Below are 18418 nucleotides of genomic sequence, written 5' to 3'. Positions count from 1 at the left end.
AAACATTCATATACACATGGCGCGACGGGCGGCCCTCCCATAAGCCAGAGGAGGCAGAGAGCAGGAGGGGCGCGCCAAGACAGATGCGCATCGATCAACTTTTAAGTCTAGATGCATGTACACGGGCATTTTACCATCTGAATTTGATGATCCAATGGATGCAATGGTATAGTATAGAGTTTAAACAAGAAGACAGGAGAGGAAGTTAAAAGCCACCTACGCTCAAAGGCAGTAATGAACTATTACAATAGGGAGTAAGAAAAACTGAGTGCACGTTGCAGATTATTACAAGACATCTATAAGCAAACCTATATAAATGAGGCTGAGCTTCTATGCTGTTATACTTCATCCTGTTGTTTTTGTGTACCGTCCATTTGCCAACGGAAAAGTAATGTCGATCAAGCAAAATAGGACGACGAGGAGGAAGTGTCGGCCAGGACCTGCAAGTGAAGGTGAAACGCACGAAATTTGAGCACGCGACTTCATTTATGAAAGAGAGTCTGAGAAGAGGAAAATTAAAATTTATAGCGGATCCACCTCAAGTTGCTCCTCGGTGAACGACTTTTTCTGAAGAGTCCATGTGTCTGCATGAGTCCGTCTAAACTCCGCAACTGCTTTTGTCACGGTGGATTTCACGGGAGATGGCTCCCAGGCAAATCGCGACAGTAACGTAACATGCTCAGGTAGCCAACTACAGAGTAACCAAAGAAGACAAAAGAGTTGTCAAGAGGTAGAATCACCTCAGAGAAAATATGCCAATGAAAGATCGGGTAATCAAGATATCCAGCTTAAATTCGATGTTGTCCCTTCACTTAAAGAGTTAGCAACACGAAAGTCACAAATACAGAAGGGAAACGGCATTATTACGATGATATCACAGTCACAGGGTTTAACTCAACATGGAAATCTGGCCCCAAAAAAAGAGATACTCAACATGGAAATGTCCAGTTAATAACAATTTCAAAATCAGCCCCAATCATGTCTGACAATTTACATATTAGTGCAAGCAAGCAAGACGTTTCTGTCAGGAAATTTACTCTTATTATATTTGTCATGAAAATGGGAAATGTAGCTGTCACCAAACAGCAAATGTAAATATCCCAAAACGACAAGCAGGCTAAAATTTACTATTCCCTGTTTCAGATCCATAAAGATTCTTGCAAAAAGATCTGTAGCAATTCATAAAGATTGAGTACTGAAATAGAATTCAAGAGTTCAGGAGAAAGTTGAGTAGCTGCTGGACTCTTAGATAAACTAAAAATGTTTAAAATTCAGGGTAGCATTTCAAGGAAAACAGCAATATGTATAGCCTTATTTGACACTAAATCATCTCCTGAAAAGAAAGTGGAAGTTGGTCAATGAAGGATATGTCATCTAGGCACTACGCGCACTAAAAACAAGTCCTAGATATAGCAAGTCACGGCTCATCAGGCCATCTCATTACTGTCCCGACAGTGTATAAAACAGATTTGGATAAAATCGAAGAAGAGAAAAAGAGAGCTTCTCGATCTAAGGGAAACCCACCTCGGCATATCATAAGGGACTGATAACACAGAAGCAGCCAGAGCAAGTACGGCGCCATGCACCGAAGCGATAGATTGACCAGAGCTTATATTTCTGATTAGGAGAAGAGAGGCAGAAACACATCAGATATGAAATGCACAAAACATGTAACCGAGAATCAATATATTTGAAACTTGAAAAGGATTTTGTTTTTTTCTCGTCTTCTTCTTAAGCAATCAAAAGCAAAACATAAACAAACAGATACAAACATATCCTGAACAACAAAAGGGAAACCATAGATTCGTCCAACATCTAAAGTTTAATAGAACCTTGTGACCGTATACACCCAAGATAAGAACAATCTACAAATCAAAAGGTGGGGGCAATAGCCCCAACTGATTTTTAAGGAACTGATTGTGAAGTTTCATTTTTTTCAGAGTTTCTTTTTAACAAATGACCCATTTTTTTTCTGAAGAAAATATGTTGTCTAAGTCATTATCCGATATCCATCATTTCATTGCGGTTAACATCAACAAAGAGGACTTAATAGACAGTTACACAATTACGAGCTTCCAGTTGCAGCACGCAAACAGAACGTACTTTAGTATTCTGCTTATCTAACATTTTAGCATCGTAATATTAAAAAAACAAGAGATGAGAATTTGATCAAGTTTGATTTACTCTTAGGGGTGTTAGTTTCAAGAAAAACTTCTTAAAGGAGGAAAAAATTTTCCGTGAAATTTTTTTTGAGGAAATGATTAGTTTTCAGTTGTTTGTTGGTGTACGAAAAAAACTTTTCAAAGTTTAGATCTTACTTTTAAAAATTATTCACTCCATTATAATTATGTTTTGTACCTAATATGAGATATTAAGATGATATCCAAATCCTTGTCTGAGATATTATTCTTATGTAAAGTATCAATTGTAATCTTTTTTATTATCCAATAAAATAACCTGAAAAAAGATGCCAAACTAATAGAAAATGCAAATAATTAAAAAACTTAAGCTCTCGGTGCTCATAAAACCTTTTCATGGAAATCATTTTCATGAAAACAAATACACCATAAGTTAAAACAGTGATGGCCCAAACTAAGAAAATTTCTAGATCCAACCCTCACCACGGATGATGAACTTAGTGAACTGATGAAAAAGGAAAACATGCCTTTATAGAGTATATCAAAAGAATTTTTTTCTCACTGTGGTGATCACAGAAAAGAAAATGCATAGTTGGAGCCAAGTGCATAGTGCACTTAAGCTGATTGATCATTCAGTAAACACGTTATAGATCTGTTAGGACCGCCAAGGTTATATTGATGCTAGCGAGATCCAGAAACGTCTTACCTTCAATAAGAATTATAAACTTCTCAAGATATACCTTATGAGATACAGTCTACAGTGACAAAAAATGCAAAGCTACCCGCAGCAATAGAAATTGTTCTTTCTGGTACAAGGTATCATATTTAGTTAACGTATGATTGGCAGAAAGACATGGAAAAGGTGTCCTATGAAAGTTACTATTTAACTGGCACAAAGACAAAGAAATGATCGCAAAAAGTATCACAATAGAAATCAGCTAACTTAAAGTCAATGGCTCAGAAAACAATAACCTTCTCCTTTTCTTTTTCAACGTATCATTTGCCTCTGCAAGAGCACGAGTACGGAATTCACTAGCTAAATTGTCATCCCCTCCCTTCATCAAGCCTGCTAACACTGCAGCAGCATGCTCTCTTACCTGCACCACATGGATTTTTTTAGGATAATAACATCATTTTAGAAAAACTGTCCAGATTAGATTCATGGATGCCCAAAAATCAAAGAAAAACACTATGACCAAAATTCACGGTGGCATCACTTCATGCTACCGTACTGGTTTGTGGCCAAAAAAAAAAATTGCTACAATACTGCTTGGGCAGATTGTCCAGAAAATTACTATCATTTCACAAGATCAATGTCACCAATGGATTCAGTTTTATGTTGCAACAGAAGGAGAACTTACATGAGAGCTTTCCATTATTACCAACTAAAAACTACTAGACATCAATAACTAGCAAAACATAAATCAAGAAACTTACCTCAACTTGGTTGTCTACGAGTAGTCGCCCCACTGTTTCCCAGATTTGCTTTTTCTCTGTAAAAGAGAGAATAAAAGTGTGCCTAGCACGAGAACAATTCATGAGTACAAACATTGGTTTAAGAAAACAGTGTACTACATGTCTTATCATTTGCATTACATATTCTCCCCTAAGGCACCATATAAAGATAAGACAACCAAGACAATATCACCAAGCCTCCACACAAAAACAAACAAAAAATGAACACAATCTGCACAACAATGTAATTTACTAATACGTAGATGACTCATTAGAATAATTAATTTCAATTGCCACCAATGCATAAGAGCCTATTATAAAATGCAATACCTGTACATGAACGTTCTCAGATACGTTAAAGTAGCAGATCTTGTCCGCCAGTTAGGATCATTGACTGAAGAAAGAATTACATGCACCACCTTCTGCAGATTGGGCTTCCAGAAAATCCTCCATTTCCACAATTCAAAAGCTGCCTTTGCCAATGCTGACAGATCTTTATGTGATGTTTCCTAAAGAAGTCATATAACGTAGCTCTAAGCATCAAATGAGCAGATGCTCCAAATAAGCATAGGGTATAAACACAATGCCAAAAGGCTGAAGCTGATCATCAATTAACCAACCAGCTCTTAATTGAAAAGTGCAGGCACAATCAGGCCAAAAAGATAAGAAAGTGGAATGAATTGTTACACGAAGTTTATATTTGCATAGACTTTACCTGCAAGGAAATTACAGGATGAAGAAACCCCACCAGTACATCAAGCAAATAAGAAGATCTTCCAGACCTCAAAGATGATATTATGAAGTGGAATAACTGCATACCAAAAAAAAATCATGTTAAAAAGAAATTTCAGTCGAGCAGAAAATCGTATAATTATTTTCGAGAAGTACCGTTTCCATCCACTTAACATCCTCTTGCGAGTTATTTCCACAACCACCATTTTCATGACTTGTAGTGCTAGAGCTCCCCAAGACGTCAGACTGGCCAGAAGATTGAATCCGTATGACCATTTCAGATGCTTGTTTAGTGAGAGATTCGACCCAAATTTGGTCATGTGCATCACTGATTTCTCCTTCATGTGAATGATCTTCACAAAGTGATCTGTACAGCTGAAAGTTGGAGCACAATACTGAAAGGGTGACCCCTATAGATTCCCTTACCTGCCACACGAAAAATGCAGCAGACCAGAGAATCATTGCAAAAATCATTGCAGGAGGAAAATACTGTGGTAAAGCACAAGATTGCCTAAAACACCAGTTAGGTTTTTAAAATTCTCATTCAAGAAACAAGACAAACGAAACATGTATAATGATGAAGTTCAGAGATAGTTTTGCTAAAATCCACATATATTGATGTTATTTGCACCAAGATTAACAGCTGCAAGAAGAGAAAGAAGCTGCATCTACACATTGTGAAGGAACAAGCATAAAACAACCCCAATAATTGCCAAGCAGATATGTTTCACAGCTCAGCATGGTTCATCAATCTTGCCAGCATTCTACGTAGATTCACCTTAAGGTTGAATACTTATGCTTGAGTGTCATTATTTTCACCATTGTACACTGAAGACAACAGAGGAAAATGCCGCTGGGAAAAAGTCGAGAGCACTCTTACCTGTGCAGAGGAATGGCACATGTTATCCAGCAATTCTTTCAACAGGCAACTGTGAAGATGTACTTCCGAAACTGGCATTTTCTGAGGGGACAACTCTATTAGAGCTGCAGCGAGGAATGCATAGCGCTTAGCAACAACCGTAGTTGTCGTGTTTAGAGGCAAAGGTTTAACCAAACAATCTAAAATTCTTTCTCTAAGGACAGGATGTCTTGTTCCTAATTTTCCTTTTCCTGTAACTGCATAGCGTATACAAGCTGCCCACTCAGGTACTGATTCAACAGATTGTGACAAAATGACATTCTGCAACTGAACCATCATCCAGCTGTCCCATGCTTCAACGAGGCCATCAACATCAGAGTGCAGTACCCCTGCCAATGCCTCAGCAGCAACACATTGCTTAGCCCTCTCTTTTGCATTTGCAAATTCCTCCAGGCTACTCCTCAGTGCTAATAAAACAGGCAAGCCACATTCTTGTACTAGCCGCTTAAATATCCTTGCAAAGTTTGAGTAGAAGGTATTACTTCCAAGTAAGGAAATCCAACTAGGGGTCCGAGGCCATGATGATGAAAAGTCAAAATAAAAACGGGTGATTGATTTGTCTGCTACACTCTGCAAAGATGAATTTCCCTGTTTTCCGCCAGATGCACTTTCTGTGTCAGTTATTATGTGAACATGAGAAAGACTGCTGAATGTTTCATGAAAAAAACCCTCTTCCTGGAATATATGAGTTAATGCTCCTTCAAGAGATGATGTAGTATTTCCTTGCATTTCCTTGTGGACTCCTGCACCTTCATCATCTGATAATTTATAAGGCGATTCTTTCAGTAGTATATTTAGAGCCGAGATTGCTAGAATTCTGGTCTGAGGAAGTTGACTTTTCAAGTTCTTCAAAAAGTGACCTGAAAAGGCATTTATGTCAACTAATGTTCAACCTGACTGATCCAATTCAGTAAAAATCATGCGCGCTCTGGCCAACTAAACAGTAAGTGCAAACTGACATTGACTAATCTGAAATTCAGATTTTGAACTTGTACCTAGAGTAGCTATAACCGTTTACTGTTTGCTTTTTTCAAATCTTGCGGCACACGTACTTTGACTTTTTCTTATTTATCTTAAGCACCACAATCTTTCAAAATGCATTAATGTTGACACGTAACTTCACATCTGTTTTCTAGGATTTGAGTAATATTTTAAATTTTGGTAGGAAAGTAAAAACGTTGCTCTTTAGCCAAAACAACAAACTAGAAAAAACTGCAGCAGAAAACAAAGAATGCCAGGAAGATAATACCAAAAGAATGTACACTGACCAGCAGTTTCACTCAGAATCTTGGAAGAGAAATGCGGGTCATTTCTAGATGCCATAGCCAACAGCAGGAGAACTCGATTAGCCATTAAATTGTACCTGCAAAAAGTACATGAAAAGTATGTACCACATTCCCCAGTAATCTCTTCCAACTCCAGTATAAAATGACTTTGATAAACACAATCATGCTTAATTTAACATCTAATTTCACGAAAAAAGGGCAAGGCAAAAACAGCTGCCAATAGTTGACAGCTAGACAAACAAATGCAAAGTCTAAGAAAACCTAACTCTACCATCAGAGAGAATAAGTCATTTACCGCCAATGCAAGCCCACTGAATCAAAACCCATTGAACTAATTTGCGAAACCAAATGCGAGAAGTCCGGCGTATCTGCATGATCATCTGATGTTTTGAAGAAGTTTCTAGACAAGCCCCCAAAGTGGATATTGTATTTGACAAAAAGCTGGCAGAAGTTAAAATCTGGGCTTAGATTTTCTCCGATACTAGATAGAGACAAGATAAGGGAAACAAATTACCTCATTGATCGCTTTCTGAGCTTTTAGTGATTCATGATGGGAGCTTCAAGAGGAAACAGGAACATAAGTGATGAGCATCAAGTAATGATGTTACAATACTATCTTCAAACAAAGAACACTTAAATTAAGTTAAATACTCCCATAAATTAAGAGAAATGCTCACCTTGAGAGAACTCCAATAAGAAATGCAGAACATGCCTTGGGGTCCTGAAAAATGGTAGTTAGAGCCATCAATTTGACCTTTCATAATCTGCTCTAAATTCTTTTTGCAAATTCCTTACCATGGTCAAATGCTTGAGAACAGTTTGCGAAGCAAGAATTGCACAAGAACCCAAAACTGCATATTCCGGTGCACTGGGATTCTGTAAGTTCTCAGCTAGAGAAAGAACGCACTTCGAGATCATAGATGGCCATCTCTTTATCATCTTTAATAATGACTTTCCAGCAAGTCTGATGAAGACCACAGTTTAAATGACATAAATTAGAACATGCATTGATCCAAAACATACAAAATAAAATTAAGAATAATAATGTCCACGTGAAGAAACTAAAGGATGCTTAGTAATAAAATGAGCATGTTGTCCTGTGGTTTCCCTAGCATCTATGCAGAGTACCAACAATGTCTAAACTCCACATGCCTGTTGTCCCTTGGTTCCCCAACACCAGGTTTCTAAACTAAACAAAATACATACATGAATAAGTAATTGAATGATTTAGGATTTTCAACTAGTAAAAAATAGAATTTGGCAAAATTTCCTCCATGCTCGACACAAGCAGAGATTAATACAGGACTTTCAGGCTTAATTGGCATCAGTGTCTACATCTAAATATCTGAAGAGCTCATGCAGACGATCTTTTGATAGATACATAACAGATACCACCAGAGTTACGGCATAGTTTTGCATAACTGTTGCATTGCCACTCCCAAAACAACATCAGTAAAATAATTTTGGAGAGATATATGCCTTTGCCTATGAGTTATGTCATGACACCACCTTTTGCCCACTCATACAGATCACCTCAGCAAAAGGGAATGGAAGTGGTCTGTCGATGAAGGGCAATGATGGTGATCCACTCCATCAAAATGAATCAAATAAAACTTCATGAGTAATGAATAGTATGCATTTGCATCAGTCTATCAAAAGTAAGTTGAAATAGCTTAATTATAACCACAGAACAGATGTAGCCCAATCATGTAACAAGGCTGAAAAGCAATGCCAACTCACGCTCGAACAGTTTCATAACTATGCAGAGAAAGATCCAGAAGATCATCACTCAATATGAGCAAATGATCTGATGGAGAAAAGCTTCCACTTGTGCGAAACAGATGGTAAGACGACTGTGATGTTCTCCAGGTACTGTGCAGATATGCCTTGTCAATATGTGCCCACCTTGGCCTGAATTAAACTAATAGAATCAGAATTCGAAGCAAAAGGAAAAAACATAAAAGAAAAAAGGCTTCAAAATTCCGTGTCAAAAAAAGGTGATTGTAATTTGGGATAGGAAGAAAGAAAATTTCACCTTCTCTTCCCTTTAGAATGAGATGACACAATAAAATTCACTGAAGGTTCTATTATGGCAGCAGTTTCCAATTTCCAAGCCTGTCGATGATTTGACCACTCCTCATACTCCATACTCCCTGGATAGAACATACTCAAAAAGCTATAGCATTGGAAAGAAAACCAAACAGAGGGAGTCTATGAGCAGCTATCCCGCCTCAGTATGATTTAGAATTCTATTTTCAGCTTCTCTTACCATAGTTTCCTAAAGCATCCATTATACGTATCACAAGTACCAGAAGAATGCTGTCATCTGATTTCTTCTCCAGTAAGTACCTGCAGAAGGAGAAGAGTTCCTAAATTATGAGCAAGTTACGCATAGTTGATATCAGCATAGACTCCCTATTTCCAACTGCAATTAAAAAATTACTTGCACACTGTATGCATGACCCCCGCAGCTTTCTCACGCAGCGCCCTGCTGCCGACAGTTGAACCAGTTGCTCCAGCTATCAAGAATGGCAAATGACCTGGATCTTTGACCATCCCATTTTTGGAGGATGGGCTGAAATCAGGCAAGCATGATGCAACTCCTTGCAATGACGAATCTATACGCAACAGAGTCACTTTTAAGTGCCCTTTCTCATCCCCTGGCAGCAAAGTGAAAGTGTATTAGACCCAATGAAAGTAATTAACTGCGGGTATGTACCCCAGTCAAATCTGCAGGGAGATTTGCTATTGCTTTATCGATTAGCATTAGCCAACGAATTGACAAATGATTTGGCAAAATCAAGATGAGTTGACCTGAAGTCATATTCTCTAATTTCAACGTGATTATAATCAAGTGAAGTTCTTCAAAGCTGGGAATTCTCTACTCCTATAGAAGTATAAGATTTGCACTGAAAATCAAAAGAAACTATCACCTGGGTCAGAATGCATCTTAGTTTGGCATATCTTCAAAAGATCATCTAAAGCTGATTGAATATGAATATTCAAAAGTTCATTTGCAAATTGAACTTCTTCATCAGATGGAATATGCCACTTTGGAGCCATCAATGTTTCATCACCAGGATAATCCTTTGTGCTGATCCATTTCTCTAACATAGCAGAATCAGGATGGAGCAAAGTACACCTAGAAACCAGAATATGCTTCAGAACTAACAGAAATTGCCTAGACAGATAAAGTAGAAGGAATAAATCAAGCCTATATCCCACAGGATCGAGATACCATACTTGTACTCATCAACCGGATAGTATGAAATCAGGCTTCCAAGAAGAGATCGTAATACATGATCACCCGCTCCATTAACCTATCATTTCACTGAAAGTCATACACAAGTACTAATTGCATAGGAAAAGCTCGTATATATGCCTTAAACACTTGACTGTTACAATCACTAGACATATCTCTACATAACACATAATTGAGGAATAGGACCTTCCAAGATGGTGAATCAAATGCAGAAAGTATTGCTTCTTTGAATTGGTCCTGGTAACATAGAAGTGAAGATCCTCCATAGTTTATGGCAACAGACAGTACTTTTAGCTGATAATCAATTGCTGCTTCAAGAGCTGGAGAAAGAGTAGGCTTTTCCTGGAGAAAAGGACAAGGTGCACTCAAGATGAAATTTGGGCGAAGCATGATCAGGAACTCAAGGGTAGCAGTTAGAAGGGGTCAACAACCTTGTTTGTGGAAGCATGAAAAGTTCCAGTTCCTCCATAACCTGTGTTGGGAGCTCCTTTCAAGGAGGATATGACAGATGATAAAATTGGTTCCACAAGGTGAACAGCTGCCTCTTCTGGGTTAGCATGGACACATGCACAACAAAGCATTCCAACCTCTGCAATTGCCCCAGGAAGTATATTTGTTTTGACAAACTTCGAGATCTTTTTAAGAGCCTGTCAAACAATGGAGGGACAAGTTCAAGGTGATATCTCTAAACTTCCAATCACTTGTAAACAAATTAAGCATAAATCTGATGACCGAACCTGGTTATACAGTGATTTCGACAATCTCCCCATCAATACTTCAAGCATGCAATAGTAGGTAGGACCATCGTCAACCAGAAAAGTACCTGATGGTGCTGAAGAATAAAGACCTTCATTTCTGACAAGCCAATAACAAACGAGTAATGTGAAATCGGAAGAGTACCAACTATGTGCCTAACAAACTGAACATAATGGTAGATAACAGAAAGGACGCCACAGAAGAACCACTACTTACAAAACACTACTTGGCTCCAAGTGTAGAAGTAACAAGAAAAGGCGAATTAAAAACTCATCTAGCCACTCAGAAATGCCGATCCTCGAAGTAAATGAAAACCCGTCATTATGATCTTCCAAAGTAGCCATCTATTAATAGAGAAAGATGTCAAGTTCTGGTTAGACTGTAGGTCACATAAGCTAAGCTTGATTATAGTAATTAGAAATTGGAGCTTACATTGGAAAAAATGGAACCAATCAATTGCATGCTTGCCAAAGTTTTGGGAGGATCATTTGCATCCATGCCAAGTAATGCATTAGACAATGACTCCACCAAAAGATCAATAAAGGACTCCTCACTGCTATTGTCATCCAGTTTTACAGTAGAGGATGATAGAGAAGTGAGAAACAAAGCTCGTCCAGCATATGCAACTGATGTCACAGCAGATTTCAGCTGGTGTGTTGCAGTCATCTAACTAGACAAAACAGGATTAAGCGAAGTTAATGGGATGAAACCAGCAAAGTATAAAGAAGCAAAGATGTACCAAAGATCCCGCCACCAACCAACATTCTGTCCAGAGAATACTATCGAGTCTAATGCAAACATCAGACCACCAAAAGAAAAATACTAACCGTCTCCAATGCCATATGAAACCGAGAAGCTAAAAATGGAAGGACCAGAGAAGGTTCCACATAAGACAAGATGGAAGTTGCTGCAGCAACTGTCTCAGATAGGTGCTCACTCTTGCTATATTGGCCACGATCAACTAATCTCAGCATTGCACTGACAAAAGATTTTCTCTCTGGCTTCCCTAGGGCCAGTTCAGCTGCTCCCTTATTGTCCAAGTTCCTGTACCATGATTCACTTAGAACTGTACAGACCTTGCAGAGCGAGGCAAAAACACTCAAAGTCTTAAGCATTAAAATTTGGAAACTTACTGTTGTTCACAATGCAAGCGCTTCTGGAATGTAACAACCATATAGAACAAGAAGCGTTCCAGTGAATAAGTCCAGCGACCCCCATTAGATGGATGGTAATACCTGTAAATTCAAAATGAAGAAGAACTTCAGATAGAATCACACACAGAAAAGACCAATTAGGAGTGTAAGCCCCAGAAAACAAACTGTTCTAAGAGGTTGATCAATTTCTCTAAGTGCTCTTGGGCAGAACTTCCTGGTTTTAATGAATAAACCTGTGATGCAGTAACAGTTAATGCATTAAAAACTGGACATACATATATGAACTCGAGGAAAATCACAAATTGTAGGGAATTCTAATAACTTACAATCGCTTTTGCAATGGCCTTTGCAGGTGTAGTCGTCTTGTTTGGGAACAAAAACCTTGTATATCTAGGAACATCTGCAGAAAAAGGATACGATGCGCTTCCATTTGCCACAGGAACCTACAAATACCAGAAAGAAGCATGGAATTTAAGATTTCAAAATACTTACAACATAGAGAGAGAGAGAGAGAGAGAGAGAGAGGAGACCATCCTTTGTCAGATATCAGAGATAAGATAAACATAGCAAACTCAAATTTACCTTTATTCGCACCAAAATAATTCTCTTTCATTGAATTTTTTCAAGCATACAGGCTATTTCCTGACTATAACTTCATGAAGGGGCATCCCTTCCAAGCGTCGCACAACGCAGTACGAGCCAACAATTATGAACACCATTCAGTGAACTCCCCCACTTCTAGACGTGATAGGGAAGAGAGTCACAGCGTGTCCACTTTACTTCAAGCACGCGAGGACGTGATATTGCAAAAGCAAACATACTTCTTTGTTATCCCACTTCCAATCATCCATCCTCCAACCTAAATGCAAGTTTGCTTGGCAGTCTATCTCAGGGGAACAAAGATGGAAGCCTCTGCCTTGCTTCGGTCAAATAAGATCTATCCTAATTCCTCAACTTCCAGCTTTAGCTCTATATCATATGAAGCAGTTTCATAGAGAAACACAAACGATCATTACGAGGAAACTATTTAAATGGAAGAATAATTCTCCTCAAAATCTAAAAGCCAGAATAATGTATGGGTCAAAAATCTTTCAAAAGTGCATTGTAATTATCCAAGGAAATTAGCTAGCTTTAACATTTCGCTTGCAGAAGATTCAGTCCTTTTGCTTTCTCATTGGTAATATTGCCAAATGGTTCTGACCATCACATTTCCACCACCATTCGTTTTATCCAAATGGCAAATTAGCCACCAATGACAATCTCTCTACCATCAAAGTCAAGGTCACCAGCTCTAATGCCATCTCTAAGGTGGAGTTCCTTGTCAATTAAAAAATTGTGGCCAGCGTATCCAGGGAGAGCATTACATCCGAAGCCTTTTAACACGCTTAATCACTATGTTCGCCAAACATAATGATCCAAATATCATTTTTAATTAGCTTCAAAGTTTCGCACACGCACCTCAAACATATTCAAGTATCTAGCAAAGAGAGCAGGCAAGAAAGGCTCCCAATCAATAAAGTTGTAGTTCTTAATCACACGTGCTATGATTGCAGCCCATTGACTGTTCCAGAATTGGGAGTTCGGCACAGCATCCCAGAGGTCTATACAATTTTTTATCCACTCCCTGCAATGCAAACAAGAGAATAACTTTTCCATCACCCACAAGGAGTAAGAGAATAAAAGATGGGAATATTGTTTACCATACATTGAAAAAAACTCCTGGTTATCCATATTTGTGGGAAGAAAGAGTCTAACAAAGCCAGAACCTTCAAAGGATGAATTATGCCAAGGGTTTTCAAGTAAGCATCTGCAAGTTTGGTTAATCAAAAAACAGAAAGAAAAAGCCAATAACAGTTAGAGGCTGAGTAGCAAATAAACCACAGTCTGCATTGAGCAAATGAGATCACAAAATCAGGCATTGAAATTAGCATACTAAATATGATGAAAGCTAAAATCAGAATCCGGAAAAGGTAAGAGGAAAAGTCACAATAACATTCCAGCATATTCTATAACAGCAGACTTATCAAGTAAAAACTATACCACTTGCCCAGATATGCAATGGCTTGTCAAAGTTTTAAGTTTTTTTGTCACGTGGACAGACCAGAGAGATTGCTCAATCTCCCTCAACAATCAAAAGAAATAGAGAAATCAGAAGACGGATGTAGCTAGAAACACCCAGCTAAACAAAAATTTGACCAGAACCTGTTATCTGTTCAATCTAAATCCAAACTGAGACTCTTCAGCATAAGTTCAAATACTCTGTCAAAAGCTACAATTTTTAAGTAAAACATAGCAAACACAATAGACATGCATTTTCTTAGCAACAAATTGCCCTCATATACTCTTTGATAATGCTAAACAAAGAGACGGAATGACAACTTCTTGGAATCATCGACAGACTTTCAACAGTAGTATTCCACATCATCAAGGAATTTATAGAGGACGAGAAAGTTAATTTGGAATACTCAGAAACTCACTTAAACTCGGACCAAATCTCAAGGGCAGAACCAGGCGGGAAGAATCTCCGACAGGATCGAATAAGGGAAGTGACAGTCTCAAAATGCCTTTGTCTCAATCTCCAACCTTCGGGACCATTACTCCTACAAGTTCCCATACAAATTTCAAAGCACATACCAAACTTACATAAAATTGATTAAGAAGAAGAAGAAGAAGATGAAGGCGTGGGGCATGGAAATGCAGAGTCATCGAGGAAAGCTCCGTGCATACAAATTACCTATAAAACGTAATAGTTTGGAAAAAAAAAAAAAGTGCGATCTCTAGGCCAATTAACAATTATATACACTTCCATAATTTATAAGATAAGAAAACATTCTACTGTTTTTGCAGCACAACTAGAAACAATCATTCTCATATCAATAGCAATGAAGTTCTATCAGCTAAGCACAATTCTAACATGTTAATGACGGCCTGTGCATTCCACGAATCTGACATGTTTATGAACAACACTCACCTTGTAAAATGCGTATGGATAAGGGTATCGTATAAGGGTCGCCACATAACTTTCAGAGACAACTTCTTCCGATACTTATTAAGGACCCTGACTATAATGCTTCCCCACCTCACCTGATTCACAGAGATAGTCAGCAAACGTTTGTAACAGCAAGTAAAAAAGATGGTGACAAATCTACATGTGCTGCAACTGAGAAGGGAGCACCTGAGCATGAAGCTTATTCTGTGATTTAAGGAACAATTCCAAGCCAAAATCCACAAGAGCAGCCACGTCTTGCAGATCTACTTCACTTTTCGCCTTTATGAAACTACAAATAAATAAAGCAGAAGGATCACGTAATAGCCATGAGACGAGAAGCGTGTAACCAAACTAAATAACATCCGATCGGCTACTTCTAATAATAGTGCAGCAATTCATGAAGAATAATGGACTACTCTCTTCCAAAATTTCAGAGTAATTCAGAAGAGAAAAAAATTTCTAGAACCAGATTCTCAAGCAGTAAGACTCGGTAATTAAATGGCTCTGGTTCAAAAGGGTACAGGTACTTCCAAGAATTGGAGGGAAAATTCCTACTATTGTAATCCTAAATCCTAAAAAAAAAAATATTTTCATTTCCACAACACCGGCACATGATTCACTTCGATTGGACAAGCTGCGAAGAAGCTCCTTTCCCATCAACTCTTGATATATAGCAGCGACAGCTGCTCCTTGGTTCATTTGCAGATGTGATGATGGGTGGAAGCACGACCGGTTAAAAAAAGATTTGCGGGACTAAAGTAAGTCAGCATGAAGCACCAGGCAAAAGTTCTCATCTACCGCAGGCACCTCATCACAGTTCTAGGCAGTGAGCTTTCAAGCCAAATTAAACGAACTGACGATAATTGAAAAAGTCGAATTAAATCATCGTCATCTACCACTGAACACAATTGACAGATTGATTCACTACTTTTGCAACTCTAGAATGACAACATCCTATGCAATACTATCAATCTTCCCTCTACGGGAGGAACCATTCCGGGAGGCATCCTCTCGTCGAGCTCACTACTCGCCACGCGTTCTCTCAATCAGCGTCGAAACACCGATTTATCCATTCCGTCGACAGCACTTGAGCTCAGCAAAGCTGCATCTCCATCTCCAACTACATTCAACCACGGATGAAGACAACAACAGCATCGACAAGGCTCGCTGGCTCGGTCCTCCGCTGAACCGCAGCTCCCTTCCCCTATCTCTATCCACCGACGATTCCATCCGAGACGAGCAGACCATCTAAGCACCAGCAGCTCGCAAGCAAAGCACCAGCAAAACACCGATCGCGGTCCAACAACCGCCGAGAGAGAGAGAGAGCGAAAAGCAAAAGAGCAAAATCGAACTGAACAGGGAATGGCAGGGAGGGCTCACGCTTCGAGGACGGAAATCCACTTGAGTGTGGAGTAGACGGAGTCGGGATCGTCGGGGCGGCACGACTCGCGGACGGACCGCACCGCCCAAGCGAACGACTCCCGCTCCTTCTTCGTCTCCTCCGCCACCGGCGGCGGGAGCCACGCATTGTACAGATGCATTTCCCCCTCCCTTCCCTTCACCGGCGCGATCCAATCCGGCGCGGTGATCGGAACCGGCGAGCGAATCGGGAGGTCGAAGGCCTTGGCGGAGCTGGAGCGAGCTCTTTCGGTTGGGGAGTACTCTGTGGAGAGCGGAGGAGCGGGTGTGTCAATGGGATCTTCTGCTCATTTTCTTTCTGGGCAAGAAATGAGAGAGAGCTGAGAGAGAAGGGAGAGAGAAAGCGAGAGAGAGAGAGAGAGAGAGCGAGGGTGATTTCTCCGTTTATATATGGACGGGGAGGTGGCGCGCACGTGAGCGTGGGCCAGGTGGCTTGACCGGCAACCGGAGCTACCGGCGGGGGCCTCCCGTTTCACATTGACATCCCGCGGTCCGGTCAACCGGTCACCGGTTATGTCTTTTTTTTTTGCCTTTTTTCATGTTGTTTTGCTTCGGGGGGGATTTCTTGAGGGACAATTCAGGTGGTGATGATCTTGAGCTTCAAGACCAGTGCTTTTTTTTTTTTTTTCAATATCCATATTGAAGGTCAAGCTGATATCTTTTATGGGGTTACTGTGTGGTCCGAGCTAACTTTCATGAATCGCGATTGATCCATCTCGAGATCTTTAAAGCTGCGTAATACAATTGAATTGACGTGAATTGACAAAAGGAGAGGTTGAATATCCGGTTTAAAAAGTCCGGACAAGCTGGTGAGTGTGTGAGTGCTAGCCAGGTGGCTTGACCAAGAAACCAAAGCTATTGAGTGGGGAAGGGGGGGGCTTTCGTTTCACATTAACTTTCCATGGTTCGGTCCACCAGCCACCGGTTTTGTTTTTTTTTTCCTTTTTTGGGTTAATATCAAGAAAAAATCAAAACCAGCATATCTGTGACAAATTTACCCCAAACTAATTTTTTGACAACAAAAAATCCTAAGCTGGTACACCTGTAACAAATTTACCGACCTCCAAAAACACCAAACTGGTATACTAATGACAAATTTACCCTATGTTAAATTGAATTAATACCACGAAAAATCACAAATTGAAACACATATGACGAACTGAGAGTAAAACCCTAAACTGGTACAACCGTCAACTGTCATGTGTCATCCAATTCAGAAATTTAACGGTAAAATTTATCGAAAATTAATGGAGGATAAAATTATCACAAATGTATCAGTTTTTGGTTTTTAGTGGTTAAAAAATTAATTTTGGATAAATTGATAATAATATATCAATTTGAGATTTTCGGTGATATTAATTTTTTTTATTATTTTTCTTTAGAGATTTCTTGAAGGACAGTCCAGGTTGTGATCTTGACCGGGCGACCGGAGCTAACGGTGCGGGGAGGGAGGGTGGGGGGGGGCGGCTTTCGTTTCACATTGACTTCCTGCATTCCCGTCAACCAGTCACCCATGATGTTCTTGTTTTCTTTTTTTTATTATTTTTCTTTAGGGATTTCTTGAAGGACAATTCGGGTCGTGATCTTGAGCTTTTAGACCAGCGTTTTTGTTTTTTCAATATCATATCGAAGGTCTAGCTGATATCTTTTTTTTTGGAATAGTCGCGTGGTCCGAGCCGAATTTTATGCATCGCGATTCATCCATCCCGAGATCTCTAAAGTCGCGCTATACAATTGAATCGAGGTGAATCGCCAAAACACGAGATTGGATATCCGGTTTAAATAGTCGGACAAGATCGGTTTTCGAACACCGGTTCAAATCATCCCGATTTTCCCGTACGGTCGTGTCTATGGGACCCGATAGAGCACCGAATGCACGGAAAATTCTCACACGTAGAGCAACAAACTCTATGAAGATGGTCTAGATTAAAATTGAATATGACCCATTTATCGAGGCAGCAAATTATATTTTTTAAATCTTGTCTGGTTCACGAAAAATAAATAATTTAAAAAATATTAAAAAAATGTGTTTTCGTCGTCATTAATAATTTATATCTAGATTTTTTTTCGTGGCGGGCAAAATAAGTAATCAATTTCAGGAGGAGTCATTTTCCATTTAAAACCCGACATAACTTTTATTCGGGGGTGCGAATGGATCCAAAAGCGCCTTGGTTTGCGTTGGTGACGTGGCAACGAATGTGGCCATTGAACTGAACTGCCGCTTCGATCAAATCTCGAACTATATTCGTGGTGACGTCAGCACTTACACCACGAGTGGTGGGGGGGCCCACCCAGCTTTTGGGTGCAC

At 39.4% G+C, this 18418-nt stretch overlaps 1 protein-coding gene across 1 annotated transcript; it reads right to left on the bottom strand.

The window, feature by feature from the left end:
* Positions 1 to 128: 128 nt before the first annotated feature.
* Positions 129 to 16424, bottom strand: LOC115669875 (proteasome activator subunit 4). The gene is made up of 35 exons (XM_030591023.2): positions 16072 to 16424; positions 14878 to 14980; positions 14674 to 14786; positions 14180 to 14302; positions 13408 to 13509; positions 13161 to 13326; positions 12029 to 12145; positions 11868 to 11935; positions 11682 to 11783; positions 11376 to 11592; positions 10981 to 11214; positions 10765 to 10892; positions 10530 to 10647; positions 10224 to 10439; positions 9979 to 10134; positions 9774 to 9850; positions 9464 to 9672; positions 8974 to 9190; positions 8800 to 8879; positions 8566 to 8683; positions 8271 to 8441; positions 7326 to 7494; positions 7208 to 7251; positions 7045 to 7087; positions 6826 to 6971; positions 6513 to 6607; positions 5206 to 6104; positions 4482 to 4751; positions 4309 to 4404; positions 3924 to 4102; positions 3576 to 3657; positions 3111 to 3235; positions 1525 to 1617; positions 538 to 691; positions 129 to 440 (listed from the first exon to the last, which is right to left on the bottom strand). The coding sequence occupies exons 1-35, from the start codon at positions 16230 to 16232 to the stop codon at positions 399 to 401; spliced, it is 5433 nt and encodes a 1810-aa protein (XP_030446883.1). The 5' UTR covers positions 16233 to 16424; the 3' UTR covers positions 129 to 398.
* Between the last annotated feature and the right edge of the window lie 1994 nt (positions 16425 to 18418).

The sequence above is a fragment of the Syzygium oleosum genome, unplaced genomic scaffold (assembly GCF_021117445.2).
Source record: "Syzygium oleosum isolate NSW1041296 unplaced genomic scaffold, Sole_v2.1 Sole_v2.22, whole genome shotgun sequence".
NCBI lineage: Eukaryota > Viridiplantae > Streptophyta > Magnoliopsida > Myrtales > Myrtaceae > Syzygium > Syzygium oleosum.
The sequence above is the reverse complement of the archived record's forward strand: the minus strand, read 5'-3'. Positions and strand labels throughout refer to the sequence as shown.

What these genes read in the sequence shown, in the direction of transcription:
- LOC115669875 (XM_030591023.2), bottom strand. Translation starts at nt 16,232, where the DNA reads ATGCATCTGTACAATGCGTGGCTCCCGCCGCCGGTGGCGGAGGAGACG. An exon ending in TCGTAGACAACCAAGTTGAG is followed by an intron (nt 3,236 to 3,575) that starts GTAAGTTTCTTG and finishes CATGTGGTGCAG; the next exon opens with GTAAGAGAGCATGCTGCTGC. An exon ending in GTCCCTTATGATATGCCGAG is followed by an intron (nt 692 to 1,524) that starts GTGGGTTTCCCT and finishes GTTACTCTGTAG; the next exon opens with TTGGCTACCTGAGCATGTTA.